This window comes from Cinclus cinclus, chromosome 4 (genome assembly GCF_963662255.1).
Source record: "Cinclus cinclus chromosome 4, bCinCin1.1, whole genome shotgun sequence".
In the NCBI taxonomy this organism is placed as follows: domain Eukaryota; kingdom Metazoa; phylum Chordata; class Aves; order Passeriformes; family Cinclidae; genus Cinclus; species Cinclus cinclus.
This window is the reverse complement of record NC_085049.1, coordinates 55447844-55468608: the sequence shown is the minus strand read 5'-3', so window position 1 is coordinate 55468608 and position 20765 is coordinate 55447844. Positions and strand designations below refer to the sequence as shown.

Below are 20765 nucleotides of genomic sequence, written 5' to 3'. Positions count from 1 at the left end.
TTCCTATACCAGAACCTTTCTCCTTTTCACATGATTTAGGCTATTGCTAAAAATTATTTGCTGCTTGCTGTTACACATAGAGTTGGGTTATAAAAGTTAGTTACTTTCAGTTTAACAATTAGAAGGCCATACCAACATGTATTGTGGAGCATGAGGAAAAAGAACACCAATCAAACACTTCTGATGCTTTTCATCATCACAATGATTTTCTGGTAACAGTAGATAGTGACTGGGAATTTCCTGGGAGTGACTGACTCTCAGGGGGATCATTAGAGAAGAGACTATTGGTTATAACAAGTTTTAAATTCTTCACTAGGTTTGATAGTTTCCTCTCCTTGAAAGCCCCATGGTCATCCCTTTTGCCATTATACTTGCATACCCAGTGGTACCTCCTTGGAAAGGTTTTGTTAGTCTGATTTGCTTGGCTAAAAAAATGTCAGCTCAAATAATAAATCTGGGGAAGCTGCAAGTATAAACATGCACATAGAAAAACTGAAAAAAATTATCCTGGTTCTTTGTTTGTAGAAACCAGTCTCCTCACAAGGTTGAGTCCAAATCTCATATGAAGGGAAGAGAAAGTCATGACAGGCTAAAGAAATCCAAAGTAAATGTGAATATTAGCTTTGTTGTATGGTCCTATAAAACAAACTGGGTGAAATTACTCCTTGGGTTGGTTTGGTTATCAACATCTCTTGCCACAGTGCCATGACCCTTGTGACTTTAATTTCACCACTATGTACCAGCTTCTGTTGTCTCTCCAGCATATTGTTAGCACCTGTTCTAGCAGGAGCAGTGATTAGCATGTTTATAACCCATGCTTCCACAGTGAAAAAAACAGAGATACATAATACAGATAATAATAATAATAATCCTGTGCAGTCTAAACAACCTCTGGGAGAGCTGTTCAAAAATAATCTTGCAAGCTTTTGTGTCTTACAGGATGGGAATAAGACTGATTTATTTAAAACACATAATTTATCCTACCTTGCTGGCCTTCAGTATCTCGAACATGAGAGGCAACCCCTGTGTGATAAGCTCCTCAGTGTACTCCTCTTCCTGGATGGACTTGAACTCCTTCAGCAAGCACTGGATGAGGGGCCGTCGGTGCTGCTGGAAGGACGTGCGCAGAGACTCCAGCCACGTGTGCAGTGTCCAGGGAACACCTGCAGACAGAGGACACAGCTCATTCTCAGCTCCAGGGAAACACGTGCTCTTCTGCTTTTTTACCTTTACTGGTGTTAATGTTTTAAGCAAAAGCTGCCGAATCATTCAAGAAATCAAATTTCTGTTTGTCCCTAACTGAGAAGGCTGATGGTTATCAGTACATCCCAGAGCTAATGCACAGAAAATTTCCTCCAGCTGGTAAGAGAAGACTGTGGTCTCTCTGCTCATCTTGCCCTCAGCTTCTCTTCTGAGACCTGTGGTGTTCTGCGTTGCAAAAGCCTTTTGGACACTAGATTTACACTAGCTCATTTGTTTGAATGTGGCCCTGGAGAGCCATTAAATGGTGAAAAAACCTGATTTTGGTCACTACCTACCTGGATTCAAATTGGTGGTCTTCAGATTAAAACCTGCTTTAAGTGATACCCCATGTCCTCTCCTGATCATTAGTATTTTCCCTGAAGAGCACTGGGTGAATTTAAGCGGATCAGCCCTTTCAAGCAGCTTGTCATGGCAGAACCACTCTCCAGGAAGTTAAAGGGAACTGCTCCCATGCACTGAGCAAGAAAGCACATACAGCTAATGTACCTCGGCAGGCATGAGGCTGGATGTGACCTACTTTCTGCTCTTACAGAATGGAATGGAAGGAAATACAAGCCTGGTGTTCGGCAAGTGAAGGTTTTTCCTTCCATGTCAGAAAATGTTCAATGCCTGGAGAGCACCCCTGCCACTCTCCTCTCATTCATCTCCAGACCTTTGCTTGCACAGCCCACTGCACACTCTGATCCATACCCCATGTCCCCAGGGCTGGAGCACTGCCCCAGGCAGAGGCAGACCAGGCACTTGGGTCTCTCTTTCTCTGTGAACAGATGAATGGGGATGGTAAATACACAGATCCAGATCAATTTCCATCTGCACCACACAACCACCCTGCCCACAGGCAGAAGCAGCTTCATGGCGGGTTGGTCTGATGTTCAACTCCCTCACTGGCAGAGCTGGTGTACCGAAGAGCCTGTTCCCCGCTCCTGCCTTTGGAGTCTTGGAAAATAAAGTTTTAATGGTGGACTGCTTTATAGCAGAGTGCAAAAGAAAAGCAGCTGGAGGTGGCCCATGACAGCTGAACGCTGCCCCAGAGCCTTACCTACACTCTGCCGGGCAGCAGTGCAGATGGCTCCCAGAGGAAACCACTGTATCCTGCAGAAAAAAGCCACTGGCCCCTGAACAGGGTGTGCCGTGGAGCTGGAATAGGCTGGGAACCTGTCAGATCTCCCACCACCTTTTATTCCAAAAGAGCTGAGGAAGATGTGACCGTGGTCGGTTTAAGCAACGGCCCATCAAGAGGGACGTGTTTCTCACAGTGGTCCTTCCCTAGACGAAGAGGAGGAAGCAGCCCAGGACTGACCTATGCTCCGGATGTCGATGGTGACATCCACGTAGCCGTGCTCGGCGCTGTGGTACATGGCCTCCTTCAGGGCCTTCAGCTTGGCCTTGCTGTTGCGGCTGGCGCAGAGCGGAGCTGCTGCCGAGTCGGGCAAGTCTGTGCCCTCGGCCAGGATCTCCTCCAGCGACAGGATATCGCTCTTCTCCTTCTCCGGCTGAGCAAGCAGCTTGCGGAAAACATTCCTGTCAATCACAGCGCGACAGAGAGAGGGAGAGGGCAGGAGAGGAGAGGGAAGGGAGAGCAGTCAGTGGCCAGGCTTTCACGGCACTGGGCTTACTTGCTGTGATGTGGCAAGTTAGGACACCACCTACCCAAGAAATTACTCCAGCTAATGGCAGAACCAGCTGAGAGCAGAGCCAAGGCAAGCACAGCTCCTGCTAGCCCACCTGCACTGCCTGGGACACGCCTGCAAGTCACTGCTGTCGTGACAAGAACTGCACAGTTGTCGCACGAGCGGCGGCATCTTGTGGGAACAAAAACTCATGAGCTAAACATGACTCGAGACTTCTTCAGCAACCAGGGAAGGCCAAGGTGCCTCTGGACAAGCTCTTGGGACTCCCACCGTGGCAGCCACCTGAGAAGGGGGCTGCCTGGAGCTACTGAAAGCACCACCACTCGATTGACACTGAAAGCAGTCTGGGGAAGCTAGAGCAGCTAGACATTCAACAAGGCCAGTCAGGGCAGGTTCAAGCACAGCAGGGACTACTCTACAAAGCCACTGATCCAGCTGGGCCATCAAGTAACAAAGCCCAAACTCAAGAGACTTTGTGCCTCAGATTCACACCAGCATAACCTCATCAAGTTCAGTAGTTTCCCTTGGTTTTGCAGCTGTGAGAAGAGATACCAGGCTGGCTCCCAGCTCACCCTCCTTGTATGCCAGTGTCCCCCCTGGTCCCACTTAGACCGCAGCACGGCGTGTCCCAAACAAATTTAGGGCAGAGAGGGAAGGAAGAAGGTGTGTGTGAGTGTTACACAGATAGGAACACAAGAGTTGGAGTCTGGGACATGGACAGACAGCAGCCAAGCCATGGAGAGCCCCAGGGTCTCCTTGGGCTTGTGGCTCCTATTCACAGTGGGTGAATGTGAGACTTCAACACCCAAAGTGTCCTGTCTGTGCCAGGGATCCTTCACAGACTCCAGATGGGCAGAGCTGTTGAACCCGCCCTGACGTGCCGTGAGCGTGTTGTTAGACTGGCAGCTCATCTCTAAGCAAACACACAGTAGGTGCTGTCTCTAACCTGTATCTATGCTCCTCTGGATGGCTACAATCAGAAAAGTAGGAATGTGAAGATCATGATACTAATTCATTACACTGCAGTCAGCTCCTGAGTGTTGCAAGGTCATGCATGCCAGGTGCTCATTTCAGTAGTTCTTTTTTTCTTTTTAAATTTGCAGCATACAAACAACATTAAGACACACAGGACTTTACAGTAAACATAGATGCAGCAGAAACTCTATTCAACAAAATTAAGGCTGCAGCAGTACAGACACAATTCACTCAAACCTGAGAAAAATATCATGAAATTCAGAAGGAATGTTTCTTTCTGACATTCCCTTCTGCTGTCACATCAGCTGCCATTTAACAACCACTGCACTGAACACACCACAAGAAGTCTCCTTTTTTTTTTTTTACATCAGAAATCAGAAGGGAGCTTGTACCACCAACTGGTTGAATTCACATGCTAGCAGAAAGCCTTACATCTCTGCTCAGTTGGTGGCATGTTCAATTGCTCATGCAGAAATTTCACCCATCTGCTCAAATTGAATGCCCAGGCAAAAAAAGTAGCACTTGAAGGATGCCACTAGACTTCTTCCCACTCTACCTGTGTCCATGTGCAGCAGCCTGACTGAAAGAGTTCATGTCACCTTGTGGAGTCATGGAAATGCCATTCCTGTACATTGTTCCTATCATGGGGTCAGCTCCTCGCTCCAACAGCAAACTAACCAGTTCAAAATTTCCTGCAAGACAAGAGATGCATTTTTACTCCTTTTAAAATACAGTATTTGCTCACCTAAACCACATATCCCAGCTGAGGAATTGTTACAGTGGGAAGAGAAAAAAGTCCTTACCAGCAGCTGCTGCCAGCTGTAAAGGAGTTTCAGAGTAATTTTCCTCTCCATGCTCTAAGGAACCTTCTACCTTTGCTCCAGCATCCAGCAATAGCTAGAAAGAAAATTCACCATTTAGAGCAACTGGGGGTATCACAGTCTTCAGAGTTCATGAACAGTGACAAATGAGAATCTAATGCTTCTTGTTATCTGCAAACCAGATACAATGGAGACACGTGACATGCAAATTCTGCCCATTGTTTCACAGAGGCAAATTCATTCCTTTTTTCGCTCATTTTACGCTGCCAAACACCAGAAGCACCAGCGTCCAACTTCAGAGCCAAAAAAGTGTAACCCAGTGTTTTTGAATGGGAAATGGGGTAAGGTCTGTGTTAGGAAGTAATGCACTGGAGATGGAAGAAAATCAGCCCAATAAGCATCCTTCCTTCATGGTCTTCTAGAAGCCCAGCACCATCCAAAAATTGATCAGATTTCAATTGTCTCCGTCTTTTATATGAAGACACGGCCAAAAGAAAGGCAATTCTTAAGAATTGCAGCAATGAGTCCAAAAGCTGTGGTCTCCATCGGGGACACTTCCACATAAGTAGCAACAATGCTGAAAACAAAAGTGGCCAAGGAGAGTAGGATGGATCCTGTGCTCCAGCCCCCTCCTGGCCATTTCTGTCTTAAGGCCTTCAGAGTTTTGGTGCTTGAGTGTGTCACACACAGAGCTGTTTTGAAGACTAAACCTCAGTTTCTGAGATGCCAAAGCACAGAACCAGCACATCCCACGTGACACCTGGATGGGGTAAGGAGAGTGAGGGATTCTCCCCCTCTGGAGCAGCACGAGGGCTGTTGTCCATCTCTCTCCCACCAAGGCAGTGGTTTTGTGTTTGCTATAATATTACAGCGTACAAAAGTGCAATGAATGAATAAACAAACATATAAAACAAGTGGTCAGGAAGGAGCACAAGGAGTTGTCAGACTTTCTTTGGTGTGACTTTGCTTTAAAATTGTCCTGTTTAAGCCTCATATTGGTTAAGGTACTCACTTTGTAAGTCTATCATGTATCAGTACACTCTTGAAGAAGCAGAAGTAACCAATATGAGTATGACAAGAGGATGCTGGTTTGAGATGGATGTAATTAGAACTGAAGAGGAGAAAAAAAAAGAATGAGATGCAGGTAGGGAAATACAATAATACCTGAACTACAGGAATATGTCCATGCAACACAGCAAATGTCAGAGCTGTCCAATGGCGGGTCTCAGGGTGGACGGATGGGTATTTATGAGCAGTACTGACAACCTATAAACAAATTAAAGTTATTTTTTTAAAGAGCTATATGTAACAAAATTCAACCTGCCTGAAAGCCAGGCATGTGAGGGAGTAAGCAAAATAGAAAACCTGGGAAAGGTGCTTTATAAAATGATTTGCTTCATTTTTTTCCTGCAAAATTTTTCTCAATATTATAACTGTTCATGCTGATTTGACAGCTTGATTTGAGTTCTTACCAAATGAAGTCTTTTACCAACTACTGTAGCTCCATCTAAACCACTGGCCACCAGATTCTTTTGCACAAGGGCAAAACATCCACAGCTGGTTACAACAGTACACACTGGGGAAGTAAGGATGGATCAGGACACTTACAGCTAAGGACCACTGACTTCACCAGGCCATGTACCAACAACCCTGGGTCTTGAAATTGTTCCAGGCCCAGCCAAATTTCTTTGTACTTAAATCAGTACTTTTGTCACTGCTGTCATGAAAGACACATCACAAGCCCTACCCTGGAGTTTGCAGGCATTCTTCCAGGCTCCTCCTCTCTCACCAGAGGGAAAAAAAATGTCTGAGAAATGATGGGGCAGAGTGACACTTCAGAAAAGTTTAAGGAAATCTCCTTTTTACTGCTTCTTCCTGTCTGAGTTGAGCTAAAAGTGCTGGGTGGTGACAGTCAAAAGAGATGCAAACTATTCTATTTCCTTAAAAAACAAAATGCTATTCTTCAGATTACTCTTTCCGTTTTCCACGCCTTAGTGCCTGGTGCCTCTAATGTAGACATTGGGGAAGATTAATAACCATTTTTTCCTTCAGTTTCCCTGTCTTAAAGATGGGGGTATTAATATTGATGAGGTTCACAGATCTGGTAGAATCTAATGAACATCCGCAATCCAAGGCTGCACACTCAGATGGGAGTGTGACACTAAAATTCAAAATCTTGTTATTGATCTTCAGAGAAGGACTAAAATCAGAGTAAAAGATGCACCATCTCTCTGTCTCACCAGCCAGCTCTGCTTTCACTACCTTGTCTGAAGTACTTTTCTCCATACAGGGGAGCAGGGCCACTCATTAAATATTCAGTTCCACGAGCAGATCGCATTTCCAAGCACCACATGCAGTGTTTTGCTAGAAGCAAGCCCTCAGTCCCAAGGACAGGGATGAGGGCAAAATCTGAAGACCCTGTGCAGATCCCACAGCTCGCCAGATCTGCACCAGCCCCTGGCTGTTATTGCCCAGATTTGCCAAAGAGAGAGCTCAAAAGGCACCACGAGGAGTGTGCTGGCCTCTGAACAAGGACACAGGGCTCCTTAGGGGCTGAGTTTGGTCAGAAGAAAGAGGATTGAGCAGCTCAAGCCTTGGGGTTTGGGATGTGGAGCCAGAGCAGCAGAGGGTAAGGATGGGCAGGACCATGGCTCAGTGAATGCATCCAGCTCCTCCTCAAGCATGGCTCCCACCACTGTTCAGGGCAGTCCATGGAAAGCAGCAAAGAAAATAAAGTCATTTTAACTCCTTTGCTCCTTTTTGTTTTGTTGTTTTTCCTTTTTTTTTTTTTTTTTTTTTTAAGTCAGAGCTCTCTCCAACACACTGCAAAAGTCCTGTGGCTGGAGAAACTTTTAAGGATGAGACTGGCTGAGCAGCTACAGGTCCCACTGAGTACAGAGCAAACTGTAGCTTCTCAGCACATCTGGAAATGAGTCCATTTTCAACTAAGGATGGGCAATCAAAAAGGGAGGTGCCCAGCATTTGAGGCTACTTTTGGAAACATTTGCAAAGTGAAAGGGAGAAAATTATGCAGGCACCTGACAGAGTATTTATTTTTGTTCATGGTTGATTTGCCTTTTTTTTGCCGTAATTGCCCAATTTGCACAGTTGGTTGTGGTGTGCACAAATCATCGTATAATTACACACCATAATTATTCACAGTTCTTGTCCAAAAGTGTTTTCATTTGATTTTAGAGCAAACACTCTACAGCAATGAACTGGGGAGGTTCACATTCCTCACTGGAGCTGTTCTCTCATATGTCAGCAGTTTCAGGAAGACAAAACTGTTTAAATTTGCATTTGATTCAAGCCTGGAAGATTACTGGAGAAATCGGGAGGAATTGCTCCTAATGGAAACTCATCCTAGGAACCAAATAATGCCACCCCACATCTGAGCCACAAGGCAGGGTTAAGGAAGAGATCAGCCTCCCTGCCCACCCAGTCTTTGGTTTGACCAGGGGTTCCAGAATTCAGCTACTGCCAGCTTTGAGGGTGTGCTTGACTGTGGAGAGCTGAAATCACCAGCTGATTTCACAATGTGGTATAACACTGTCAATCTCCTATGTGTGACATCCATTTCTACTTTTTAAATTAGACTTTTTAAAAGTGCAAAACGTCTGTCTGAAGCAGTGACTCCAATTTATCAGCTTGCTCAAGTCCAAACAGAACAGATGGAACACAGATAAGTGAAGCAGACAGCTTAATTTACTCGTGACCTCAACAAATTGAAACTGGGATCATTAACAAATAACTCTTCCACGGATTTTCAAATGGCTCTTTTAAAAATGTACGTACCTGCATTGCACTGAGTTGGACAACAATCTGTTTGGTGGACAGATTGTCTGAGTTTGTGATGTGCATTCACCAATGAGACATTTATATTCTGGAAGCTTCAAGCTCCTCATCCAACAGTTTTTAGCCCAAGGCATTTTGTAAAACAAAACAATGGAACCTATACGGCACTTGTGTGCTGGGGATGCTTACTTGGAACATCCATATGCATAAAAACGCTGAGCTTTGGCAGTTTACCAGATGGGTGTTTTTTTTACCTTCTTCATTTAAAGTCAGCTGAGATTCAGTGAGTCCTTCCAATAGCATTAGAGCTGTGCTCAGGGCTTGTGCTAATTAATGCCTCTTTTCATTTGCAGTGTGCAAATGCAACTAAATCACTGTTACCTGTGGGTTACATCTCATGACTGGACTCGTTCTGTGCAGTAAACCCCAGTGTTAGCCTAATGCCATTTGATTTCACTGTTCAGTTCAAGTGGTCCCAATCCCGGGTAAAACAGATTTGTTTTCCTTTTAATTCTTGTGATTTTTGCTCCGCTACAGTTTCAGGGGGTAGTTTAAGATGTAAACAAACAACAGAAGAAAGATACAACCAACAAAAAGTCCTCACCTCAGCATTCAGATCTGCTCCAGCATCTAGCAGCATCTGCACCATAGCCTCATCACCCCTGACACAAGCATACATCAGTGGAGTCATGCCCTAGTCATTTTTTGGAGTTAAAAAACAAAGGAATTGACAAATTTAACACAGAATTCTCTTTGATTTTTAAAAACAATTATTTAAGTATATATCATCAAGACTAACAGCATGTATTTAATGAAAGCCATTACCTCTGTTACAAACATGCCCCTCAGAGTATAAAAAGTCAAACATTTTTGTAAAAATCTCCATTTTTGTTGTCATTTGTGCTTACTGCCGGTATTTTTCATGTTGTCTTCAGCATGGTGAGTGAAACTAGGCTTGCCAGCCTCACCACCATCGTGTACTAAACTGAGCACCTTTGTCTTTGGGGCCCCAGCAGAGACACTTTTTCACCAAAGCAACCATTATTTCCACTGGTATTTTTAAAAGACAAGAATTCTATTCAGTTTTCTATAATCAGAGTGTTTTAAAACCTAACTTTTCAATTACTGAAAGAACCTTTAAAACATCTCAAGCTCCTTTTAAGATCAGTCAAATCTGAGTACAGCTTTTTCAACATAGATACTGTAAGGGGCTGGAAATGTCAAGGCTTTGTATAGCACTCCCTAGCAAACATGGACTTAACTTTAAATGAAATGCCAGACAGCTTTGTTGCAAGTTGCTGGCTCTAGGAAAACATGACCCTGCTTGGAGAAAAAGTAGATTAAGTGACCCTTCAATACAGAATCACCACAATGCAATTTGTATTAATCTGAAATACCTGTTATGCCTGATCACCATTTCCCTTAAGGGAAAGTACTGCTGTGGCTGTGGTAACGAGTCCAGAAGAAACCATGAACAAAATTATTAAATCTACTGCAAATTATAACAGCAAAAGTTGCTTATAAAATACAGTAGGGTGTGTTGACCAACAGCCACCAGCTGCTTTGCAGGAAATCTCCTGAAGCATGCAGCTACCTCTGATGCATGTTTACAGCCTGTCTCGAGGTCCCCCAGTAAATCTGCTGTCAGACAGACCACAGTCCAATTGCTCTTTAACCCAAGTGCTGCTGTGAAGGGAAGTTATTTTCAGAGAAACTGGAGGTACCTGTCCTGGCCAGACACTGAGCTGCGACGCCGCTCTTCTTAGCAAGAGCCCAGCACCACTGTTTTTGCTGAACTACCCCAGTTTTCTTGTTTGTACGAAGGGCTAAAGATAGTGGGTGCTTATGTATGGAAGGGCTACTCCTGTAGAAACAATATAAATTAAGGTTTGTCCCTGCAAGATGCTTAGATCCTCCTGAAAGACACTGTGCATTTCACAGGATCCAATCTGCAGCGTACTCGTGGAATAGGCACTTGGGGCCTCATGCCATTATTGAGCAAAAACAAGTTCACCCTAGGCAAGGAGAGTTCTTGGGTGACTTGAAACTATTTTCAAAGAGAATTTGAAAAGACTTCAGCCACAGCCAGTGGCAACACATTTCCTTTGGCAGCCAATAAACACTATGGGAACAAACAGGACCATGCAAATTACAAAAAAGTAGTACTTGTGTCTTAGAACTCGAGGATGGGGTAGTGACTTAAAATTAAATATATGTTCCTTCACCTGGTTCTTCAGGCTCTGTAAGTGGCATCACTGGATAATTAAGTCAAGTCATTGAACACAAGGGGTCTAATCAGATCTGTAGAAAAGAATCTGAAAACCCAGTGCAGGGGCTCCCCTGCAAGATACAGAACGTGGGCAGCCACAGTGAGGAATCCTGTGGCAACATCTGGAGCAAAAGCTCAGTCTGGGAACCACACGAGATGTCCTGACCCTGATGCAGCTGAAGGAGGACTTAACACTGACTAAAGGGGCCGAGAATGTCATGCGTCAGGGTTTTGAAGAGTTAATGAGGATTTTAACCTCCCCTTCGCTTGCACTGCTGTCCCTGTTGCTTTTGCCTCTGCCAATCCCCCCAGGTTCACCCCTCAGCTCAGCCTTGGGCTGCAGCACCACTCACCCTCCTTTCTGCTCGTGGGAGGAATGGATTTTTAATGAGCCCGTCATTAGTGTTCCAAGCACACACAGGAACACAGTAATAATGTGTACAACCAACACAAAGGGCATTTGACTTTTGGCAAAATATAAAATTACTGTCTTGCAGCTTTGCATGACTTAGGGCTCTGTCCTGCAACATGTGGGATCCTGCAAGATGTGGGACATTTGATCCAGCAAAATATTTAAGCACAGGCTTAACTTTCACTCAAATAGGATGCAAAAGCATGTGTTCAGAGTTAAGTGTATGATTAGGTACTTTGATGAATCAAGCCAGAGTGTTCCTGGTTTTCAGCCTCGAGGACAGAGGAAATATGCTGTGAGAAGTTTCCAGGTTCAGACTAACTTAAAATAACAGTAATTTTAAAAAGTATAACGTATGGACCTTGGAATGAACAGTCTGATACTCAATTTTTTGCAGGAAGTACTGCCCTCTTCTAAAGCTTTTCTAGGATGAATCCACAACACTGACTCAAACTGAAACTACTGAACAGCAATATAACTCACAATACTGAAAGACCTTTCATCTCAGAAGACCCAAACCTGTGAACAGTCCAGCTCTTGTCCCACATGATCACCTCAGAGGTGGCAGCCACCTGGCTCCTGTCAAAAATGATGCCACAGCTCTGGGAACACACAGCAACAAACTTTCATCGGGGGCACCAGAAAGGTCAGGGAACTCTATTTCAAATGGAAAGGTTAATATTCATAGCCATCATTTCCCTCTGGGAAGGGGAAACCACCTCAGGGAGCATCACAGTCCTGCAGACAGCTGACAGTAGGTAGCTGCAGAGGGCAACTTTATCCCCAGGCACAACCACCAGCCTCACGGAGCTGTAACTCCAAGGAAATTCAGGTTCTTCAGCTGGTGAATGTTGGCCACAATGACCAGCAGAGGGGTAACTGCAGAGATACTTCCACGTCTGCAAGGTCCATTCAAACTGGAATGAAATCCATTAAAAAGCACCAGCAATTAACCATTTCCTGACAGGCAGGGTGGTGCACATGAAGTGGTGAAAGATCCCAGAGCTGGGTGCAGTGGAAGGCTGCTCACCTCACAAAGCCCTGTCTCACAGCACTGCGCAGGGCACTGAAACAGTTTTAAGCATTCAGCTCAACACTAAACTCTCTTGGGATCTTCCTCTGCCTTCACTTGACTCAGTTCACTGTTAAGAAGATTTCAGGGGATGCAGTCACCCTCACACTGAGCTACTCAGCACTGGAGAATCAATACAACTCAAAATGACTTCACTTAACCTAGACGTTCACCTGGCAGTGCTTTAACTCACTGCAGGGGAAGCATTAAGGTCCTGTCTACGTAGAGCTGAAAGCTGGGGCTCATTTCCTGTGACAAGCAGACAAAATTTTCCCATTCCACAGCTGCTTCTCTAAATGTCTATCCCATTACCTGCTCGCTCATGCTGTTGATCCCATCTGGCCCCAGCAAGGATATGGCTTGCTTAACCAGATCTGTCCGGCCGCAGTTGAGCATCCGAAAACCCAGGTCCTGCTTGAACTTGGCCTCGGTGGCAACTGCATCCAGCTTCCGAGAGGCACAGAAACAGTCGTCGATCCTGCAGGGGTGAGAAATGAATTCCCTCAGAGCACAACCAGAGGACAGACCTCCCTAGGAAAATAATACTGTGCCCTGGTTTTGATGGATTTAGGTCACGCACGCATCCATTCTCCTTTGACCTGCATGTGCAAGGGAAATGCTGAACAGGAAACGATAACGGGAGATTGCCCTTGGTCTATCTTTCATGGGACAAGTTATACATTTCAACAAAAACTGGGGGAAAAAAGCACAGCTTTCGTTTGATTTTGTTTCCCTGTGTAAGCAATGCACAGTACATTCTCACCACAAGTTTTTGCTCTTCATGGCAAGGTTATCCAGCTCCCCCGATCCCTGAAAACTTTCGGTGACTTCAGTAAGCTTTGAACTTGCATCAAATGGATGTATAATCGTTGACAATACACCAAAGAGAAAATAATGTCACTCCAAACACCTTCTAGAATCTTGCCAGCATAGCCCCAATAACAGGGAAGCCTTTTTGGAGCAGAAAGTGCAAATCACAGAATCCCAGGCTGGCTGAGGTTGAGAGGAACCTCTGGAGGGCACCTGGTCCAAGCAGGGCCAGATGTACATAGGACCACCATGCAACTGGGGAGCAGGCAATCTTGCCAGGTAGTCATGGCAAACACCACAAACACTTGCTGGCTGTGCCTAACAGATGAGATGCATTCCTTTAAGGTCTTATTCTAAAGATTTTCAAACTGTGAACTGATATCCATTTCAAATGAAAGAAGGGCTAGGAGTTACTTAGCCAAGATGTGAATCTACAGCTCCAGAGAGAGACAGGCAATTCAAATCTAATGTTTATCCAAGTTGTTTTCATCTTGTTAAAAGACAGATTTGCTTTTCTTTCATGCTGAGGAGTGTCTGGGGCAGAGGGTGGAGTCCAAATCTACAGCGCTCTTGGTGTGAACTTGGATAAAGGACTGTTTGGAAAAGCACCACTTTAAAACTGCAAAAATGCTAGGTCAGAAAACAAGGGGCTACTTATGAAGGAAAAACCAACTAGAGATCAAAAGTGAAAAAGTCAAGCATACATAAAATATTTGTTTTCTATTTCATATGTAAAAAGCTGCAGTAAATAAAAAAAATTGGAACAGCATATCACTATCATTTAAATTTCTTCTTCAAAGTGCTTTATCAGACCTTTATAAAATATATAACACTGCTTAATATTTAACAGCACTATGCAACAAATATGCTGTTTATATAGAAGCAGTGGTATGTAGCAATAGCTGCTGCTCTTCCTCTTTCAACAGAGGAAGGAAAGTGAAACGCAAAATACAAAGTGTTTTGATCAAAGCTTCTACAGGTTTGAAACTGGCATCTGATCTCAGACTTGCTCTCTGCTGTGCTGGGCCACAACCAGTCTGGAGGACACCAGATATTTTGGTGATGTTCATTCCACTGCTTAGTTTGGGTTTTGACTGACAAAAAAGTTCATGTCCTAAAAATGAAAAAAGAGGTATGCTTGAAGTATTACCACTCAGGGGAACAAGGATGACGTTCCATCACCACAGGATGCTGCAAGATTAATGCACAACACTCGGTCACAATAAATACACTGCAACAGCAGTAAGAGATCCTGCCCCAGCCAACGTGCCCACAGCAGAGAGGGAGAAGGCAACACAGCAAGGGTGGGCTTTCTGCAGTAGTTTCTGACTGAGTTTAAGTAAAAAGGCAAAGCCAGCATAGATATATGCAGGGCTGAGCTCACTGAGATCCACAGGAGCAATCGAGGCTAAATACATTCACACCACATGGCACATTTCTGACACAAGAGCTACAGCAACATTTGGTGCTTGTTACCTCCATATCATGAGATGCCAGAGATCATCTGTGCCCTCCTTTACGGCATTGCAAAGACAAAGCATGCTCAGCAGTTAGGAGGTGGGGATTTTGGTGCATGGAGGACAGATCTCCCAGCTGCAGATGGCATTCCCAGATGATTCTGAGCTGGAAACAAGGTGGTTCCTCAGCTATGGAAAGATCGAGACATCCTCTGCAGAGGTGTCTGTTGCTATGAATCACTGCCTGCATTAATTCACTGCTTCATCATTTGTACTGAGGTATGTAGCATACACTAAATAAAATGGGTCAAACTCTGACAGAGCTCCACTGACGTCAGCCCAGCGCAGTGCATGCAAAATGATAGTTGATCATCTCCTCCTTAAAAAGAGCCAGACTTTGACCCAGGCTTCGTACCCACGGAAGGGAGGAAAAAGGAACAAGGACCTATCTCACCTAGCCTGCATGGGCTCCCCAGATCTCTACTCTGGCATGGGTTCAAAAATCATCAGGACCTCCTCCATGAAGTGGCTCTGGTCTCCTGAAAGTGCCTCAGTTCACCTGTTTACTATAGTCAAGGAAGGAGAGCCATAAATTCCTGCTGATATTTCGTATCTGCAAATCAGTACTCCTCCATCAGCTGGGGGCATCAGTGTCTGGGTCCAAGGGCTCCAGGGTGCTACAGCTGTAAAAACAGTGCAATAATAACATGGATGCAGAGGAGTGCCTGGGCTGCACAGCCGGTAGGACACCAGTGCTGACAAAGCCTGAGCCAGACCAAGTTCCACAAAACAAGAAACCACAACTTAGTACCACTACCAGTGGCCCACTGCCTTTTCTATACCCTAAATAGGACCATTGTATTGCCATATGTTGACTAATAAACTGGACAGTGATCAAACTGATGAGTTTATTAGAACACAAAGGAAAGGAGCAGAGCATGAGGAGAGAAAGCAACATCTTGAAAAGCCAGAGAGATGAATGAGTTAAGGAAAATGAGATTTAACGTGTACTGATAAAAAGCAGTGAAGAGACATGAAAAAATGATCAGGATCTACAGGTACAAATAGAAGAGCACAGCATCACTTTTAACACTGGAGAAGGCCAGCTGGGAAGATGGCATGGCAGACAGACCGAGCTGTCACATTTCAAAATGAAAACTGGAAAATTAAAAAAAACACAAACCCATCAAAAGTCAAACCAAAGCCAACACAGCACTGTATTTTCTCCCAAGTTCTCCTTCTTACCATTCACTGCATAATACTGATTCCAAAAAGAAGCAGAGGGTGTCTGCTCCATATTACACCGTACAAAGGGACACCGCTCCATTGTGGATACCATCTACAAACATTAAAGAATGGAAGATAAAAAAAGAGGAAAGGAATAGATTCCCAGGCTTGACTCGCTTGAGACTCTAACTTTGGATTGATGCAAACATACTGACAAGCTCTGAAGAGGTGGGAAAGGGATGGGGAAAAGCTTGAAATGTAAGGCTGACGGGGAACAACTTAAGTCAGCTGAATACACAGGGTCACTTTCTAGAACTGTGAAACTGTAAGAAACACTCTAAGCAGGGAAGAGAGTATACGTGCACACAGAGCTGGATCCCTCTGCAGCTGCACTGTCAGAGCAGGGCCCTTTTGGCAGAAAGTCTTTGTGATCTGTCCAAGTGCACAGGAGGCTGACAGCAGCCCAACAGCAGGATGTTCCCTCCAAGGCCACCTCAGTTTGTTGCCAGTCTGGCAGCCATCAGCATTTACACAGGTCATCCTTTCCCCAAGACCTTGCCCCTGCAGGAAAGGTGCATTTTCATCAAAGGGGCTGGGAAGGACAGAAGATCATGGACAGTCAATGCTCTTCTGCTCCTCTTCTACCTAGGGACAGTCTCAGGATGGCAGGACATCACCACACCAGATTCTGGCTGGGTCAGGCAAACTCTGAAGTCTCCCAGAGGTGATACAGGGACAAAGGTAGGACTGACCAACATCCTCTGAGACTGACAACCCCTCCCTAAATAGAGAGTCCATTCTCAACTTCCCTATTTAGCAACCTGTGGGGCTGGGCAGGCTGCTTGGCACCACCACCACAACTGCATAATGCTCCCAATTCCCAGAACTGAGAAATAACACACACTGATCATAGTCCTTGTGCTCAACAGCAAATTCACCCCTTTAATTCAGGGGTTCAATCACACAGCCTGTCAACTCCCTCCCTTCCCTAGTGTGAATCAAGCCCCACAATTGCCTTTATAAATAAAAGGAAAATTAGAAACAAGTGAAATAATCTCAATTTTACATTTTTAGTAAAATTGTGACCACATTTTTAAACTTACAATGCAATACAATTTTCTCCAAGTCCTCTTTTAATTCCTGACAGATACTGCCTCTACAGCTGTTATCTTAAAGATCATTACACTGTTGCCACTGCACATAATTAAATGGACTGTGGCTTTATATGGGGAATGCCATGGTAACATTAATTATTTGCTAATGGTCACTGTCAAACACTGCACGGTGACCATGACACTCCATCATACTCTGAGGTACTCAAACCTCCGTGAGGAGTCAAAGATAACTGTCATTTGTAATGGGTCCTAGCAATGCAGCAAATTGTTTTTCCTTTCCCAAATTCACATTATAAAAACATAATGCAGCACTTCTACAGCAGTGCTTTAAACACAAGGGATGTTGGTTTTTTTCATTTTCACTCCGACTGCTAAGAGAGAGTCTGTGCATATCTTTAACAAGTTACTCATGGGTTGAATACATTGGGGAAAACTGATGATTCAAAGGCAAAGTGTTTCCATTGTGACTGGTACACGCAGCTGATTCAAAAGAAATGGAGTGCAGTCTGTGATGAGCAGCAGGACAAATGTTCCCTTTGGCTCAAATGAACAGATCACTGCACTGATAGCCAAGCATCAGAAACTTGTTTGTCCACCTGGGATTCCATCACCAGCCCTTTCAACTGAAAGAATGATAATCCACTAATTAAGTCTATCTATCTTTTAAGCTTCATAGAATTTATCCAGTTTGTCCTAAATATGAATGAGGTCTTGAGTCAGAAATTATAGTTCAGCTGTTTGGAAGCCTGGAAGGAGTCACATTTTAGCCAGCAATATAGATGCATTTGCAATGCTGAATTTCTTGGGGTCATGGATCACCATTCTGATCTGGGCTGCACAGCCCATGGCACAAAAGGGTCTTGTTCCTTGCCTGGGGCTCTTCAGTGAGACTACAGACACAAACAGCAAGAGTGGGAGCAGCAGACAATTCTATTTAAATTTGTGAGCGTTCTTTTTTCCAACGTGATGCTTTAAAAAGGACTATGATGCTGATATTAATAGAACTGCAATAAAAATACTATACTGAGACAATTATTTGCATTTTCAGCTTTGGAGAGAGGAAAATGTAAGCACAAACATGTTGATCAAAGTGATGAAGAGCACTACTTTTTAATTGCAGAAATACAATATCTCCATTTACTTTAATCAGGAGCTAAATTAAGACAAGAAAAAAAAATACTCCAGATGTTTATTATCCAGTCTCTTATTCTTGTCAAAGGTCTGAGAATAAACTGGTTAGAAATACTGGAAGATACATTAAAAAAGTGATGTGACTATCAAACCAAGGCCCAAGTCTGTATTTCAAAACAATCTTAATACTCCAGTTCTGTGTCTATGGGTCAGGAACCACGTTGAAAATTAAATCTGAGTTCAGATTTTGAACAAGATCACAGTGCCATAAGAAAGTTTCAGTACAGACTCATCTTTCATATACATAGATAGCACAAGTCTTCACTAATTAGTGGAAAACGGTGTGTTATCTGTATCCTGATTATTGTAATCAGGAATGCAATACAGGGACATGTAATATATTCACAAATGTAATAAAAGGGACAGAGCATTTGAGATAGCAGTAAATTATGTCACTTGCAATGAGAAAAAGAAGGCTGGGTCCTAAAGCCCATAAAAATGCAAGTGTATTCTGCCCTAAAAGTGAAGGAGAACATGAGGCCCAGGTCCTCATCTTCAACATTTTTTTTTATTATTGCTGTCTTCAAGCAGACTGTTGGCAGGAGAGGTTGAGATTCACCTCAGAAACCTGTGCTCTAACTCTAAGTAATGAAATATCCTTCATCTGCTGGCACCATCTGCCCCAAGGGACTGCTGGATTTTGTCAAGTAGCTTGCTTGCTACTGCTCACATTTTTGTATCTAATTACAGCAATAGCCATGGCTGGTGTTAAAAGATTAGGGAAAATTTGTGGGAAGAACAAGGACATTCAAGAAACTAGGCAAACACCAACCATTCCTACTTGAAGCTGGCTGTATCTTATTAAATAGCAGAATTTCTTGGCAATTTTATACCCTCTCCAGAAACTCAGCCCCTTTACCCAACAGATTTTAAGAGAGAAGGAAATATTTAAGAGAGAAGGAAATATTTTTTTCTGCTTTCTAAAATCTATTTATTAAAGTCCATTTATATTTCTGTGCTCTAGTACAAGCACAAGATTTCCATAAATAAAACATTAAATGCAACTCTTCTGCTTTCACTTTTCAAGTTAGAATTGCACACATGGTATAGCAGTAGGATGACACAGCAAATAGTAGGGACTGCTCTGAAACAAAAAAAAATAACACATCTTCCCTTCTTTTCCTTTCCATAGTTTTAGGAAAGCTCTGCAGAATGAGCCAAGAATGCTCAAATAATATTTGCTTTTGAGCTTGATAATCCAATTTTCCTAGAGAGCTTTCATTAAGAGGGATGGTCCCAGACAGAAAAGCAGACTTAGGTATTCCCAGGACAAGGCTAATTGGAAATCAGGACTGATTTTCAATTAAAGACAGATTTTCCAAGGCACTCAGACCCTGCATTTGCCCAGAGATCTTTCTGGATCACAAGTCCGAGTGCTGGGTGAGCCTGTGAACGGCAGCAGCCGAGGGAGCACACGGGGCTGGAGGTAAACAAACCTGGTCCTGTGCTGCAGCAAGGCTTGGGTACATCTCCACCTTCAACCTGAACTTACTCACCACTTGCTAATGCTCACATACTCCCATGTCCATGCTGACCTTTAAATAGTGTATTTTTCCTGCCAAAGTGTTTACTCCTGATGTATTTCTGGAGAACAGCCACAGGTTCCCTCAGCACACACTTTGCTCAGCTGAATTAGCCCCTTTCTTCATGTTTGCCTCCGCGAGAACATTTTGTTAAAAGACCAACATCACCCCAGCCCATTTCTTTCTACCTGGTCCAAAGAAAATATTTTTTTGACCAGAACACAGGATTTGTGCTTCTACATCACTTCCTACCACTTTCTTGTGGCACCAATACTTTTCTGTTTCTACTGGAAATAACTCTCCCAGTGCAGCCTCATAATGCATTTGCTTTTTTCATGGCTGAGGAAAAATCCACTTTCGTGGTTTACAATAATTCTGAGATTAAAAACTGCTCTACAGCCTTTGCCACCACCTGTCCAACACTCTGCTCTCAACATAGTATTTATTAGGATGCATATATAGTGTATATGTTGCATATACACTGCAGTTTGTATATTTTTATTTTAAAAACACATTTGCTTTCAATTCGGGGAGAACTGCATTTCTATTTGAAGAAACTGCATTTCATTCCATTTATTTTGTCCCAGCCCTCAAGGTCATCCACTTTTTCCTGGATGATTTCCCGAACTTCCTCTGTCAGGACAATGCCTCTCAGCATCATGGCATCAGCAAATTTTAACTTCATGAGCACATTGCTAAGATTTGTGCCAAAAGCCTTTCTGAAAATTAAAAAATACCATTTTTTTAAGAACAAGGGCTGAAGGTCCCTGCTTGCAACCCCCATCTCAGCCAACCCAGCCCTTGCCACCTCTCTCAAAGCCAGCCTATGCTCACTTTCCAATTTCCTTAGTAACCCCCATCTTCTTGTCTTAATAGATCCCTGCATGGAGTGTATCAAATTTTCACTCAAGTCCAAAGAGATGAAATTCTACTGAATTTCCTTGGGGTAGAAAACCAGTTATCTTATCAAAAAAAGTTATTAGATTAGCCTGGAAAGATCTATCTTTAGAAAATCTGTGTCACATTTTATCCCATTTTTCCTTCAACAACATGTCTTTAATCAGTCTTTGCTTGCAAAAACATTCAGAGGCCTTGCACTAACAGCCTGGAATTTTCCCTGGATCATTTCTCATCCTTTTCAAATGTTGGGCATTACTGTTATTAATCCTTAGAGTTATGGCATCACTCCAGGCTTTGTTAAAAA

At 43.6% G+C, this 20765-nt stretch overlaps 1 protein-coding gene across 1 annotated transcript in view; it reads right to left on the bottom strand.

Moving 5' to 3' along the window:
• The window catches only part of ABTB3 (ankyrin repeat and BTB domain containing 3), a 163017-nt gene that overhangs the window by 20495 nt on the left and 121757 nt on the right, over positions 1–20765 (bottom strand). Inside the window, exons 5-11 of the mRNA XM_062491280.1 lie at positions 12551–12716; positions 9090–9179; positions 5855–5956; positions 4673–4766; positions 4426–4561; positions 2564–2784; positions 985–1163 (exon numbers count right to left, since the gene is read on the bottom strand). Coding sequence (XP_062347264.1) covers positions 985–1163; positions 2564–2784; positions 4426–4561; positions 4673–4766; positions 5855–5956; positions 9090–9179; positions 12551–12716 — 988 coding nt within the window. The remainder of the gene's footprint in view (positions 1–984; positions 1164–2563; positions 2785–4425; positions 4562–4672; positions 4767–5854; positions 5957–9089; positions 9180–12550; positions 12717–20765) is intronic.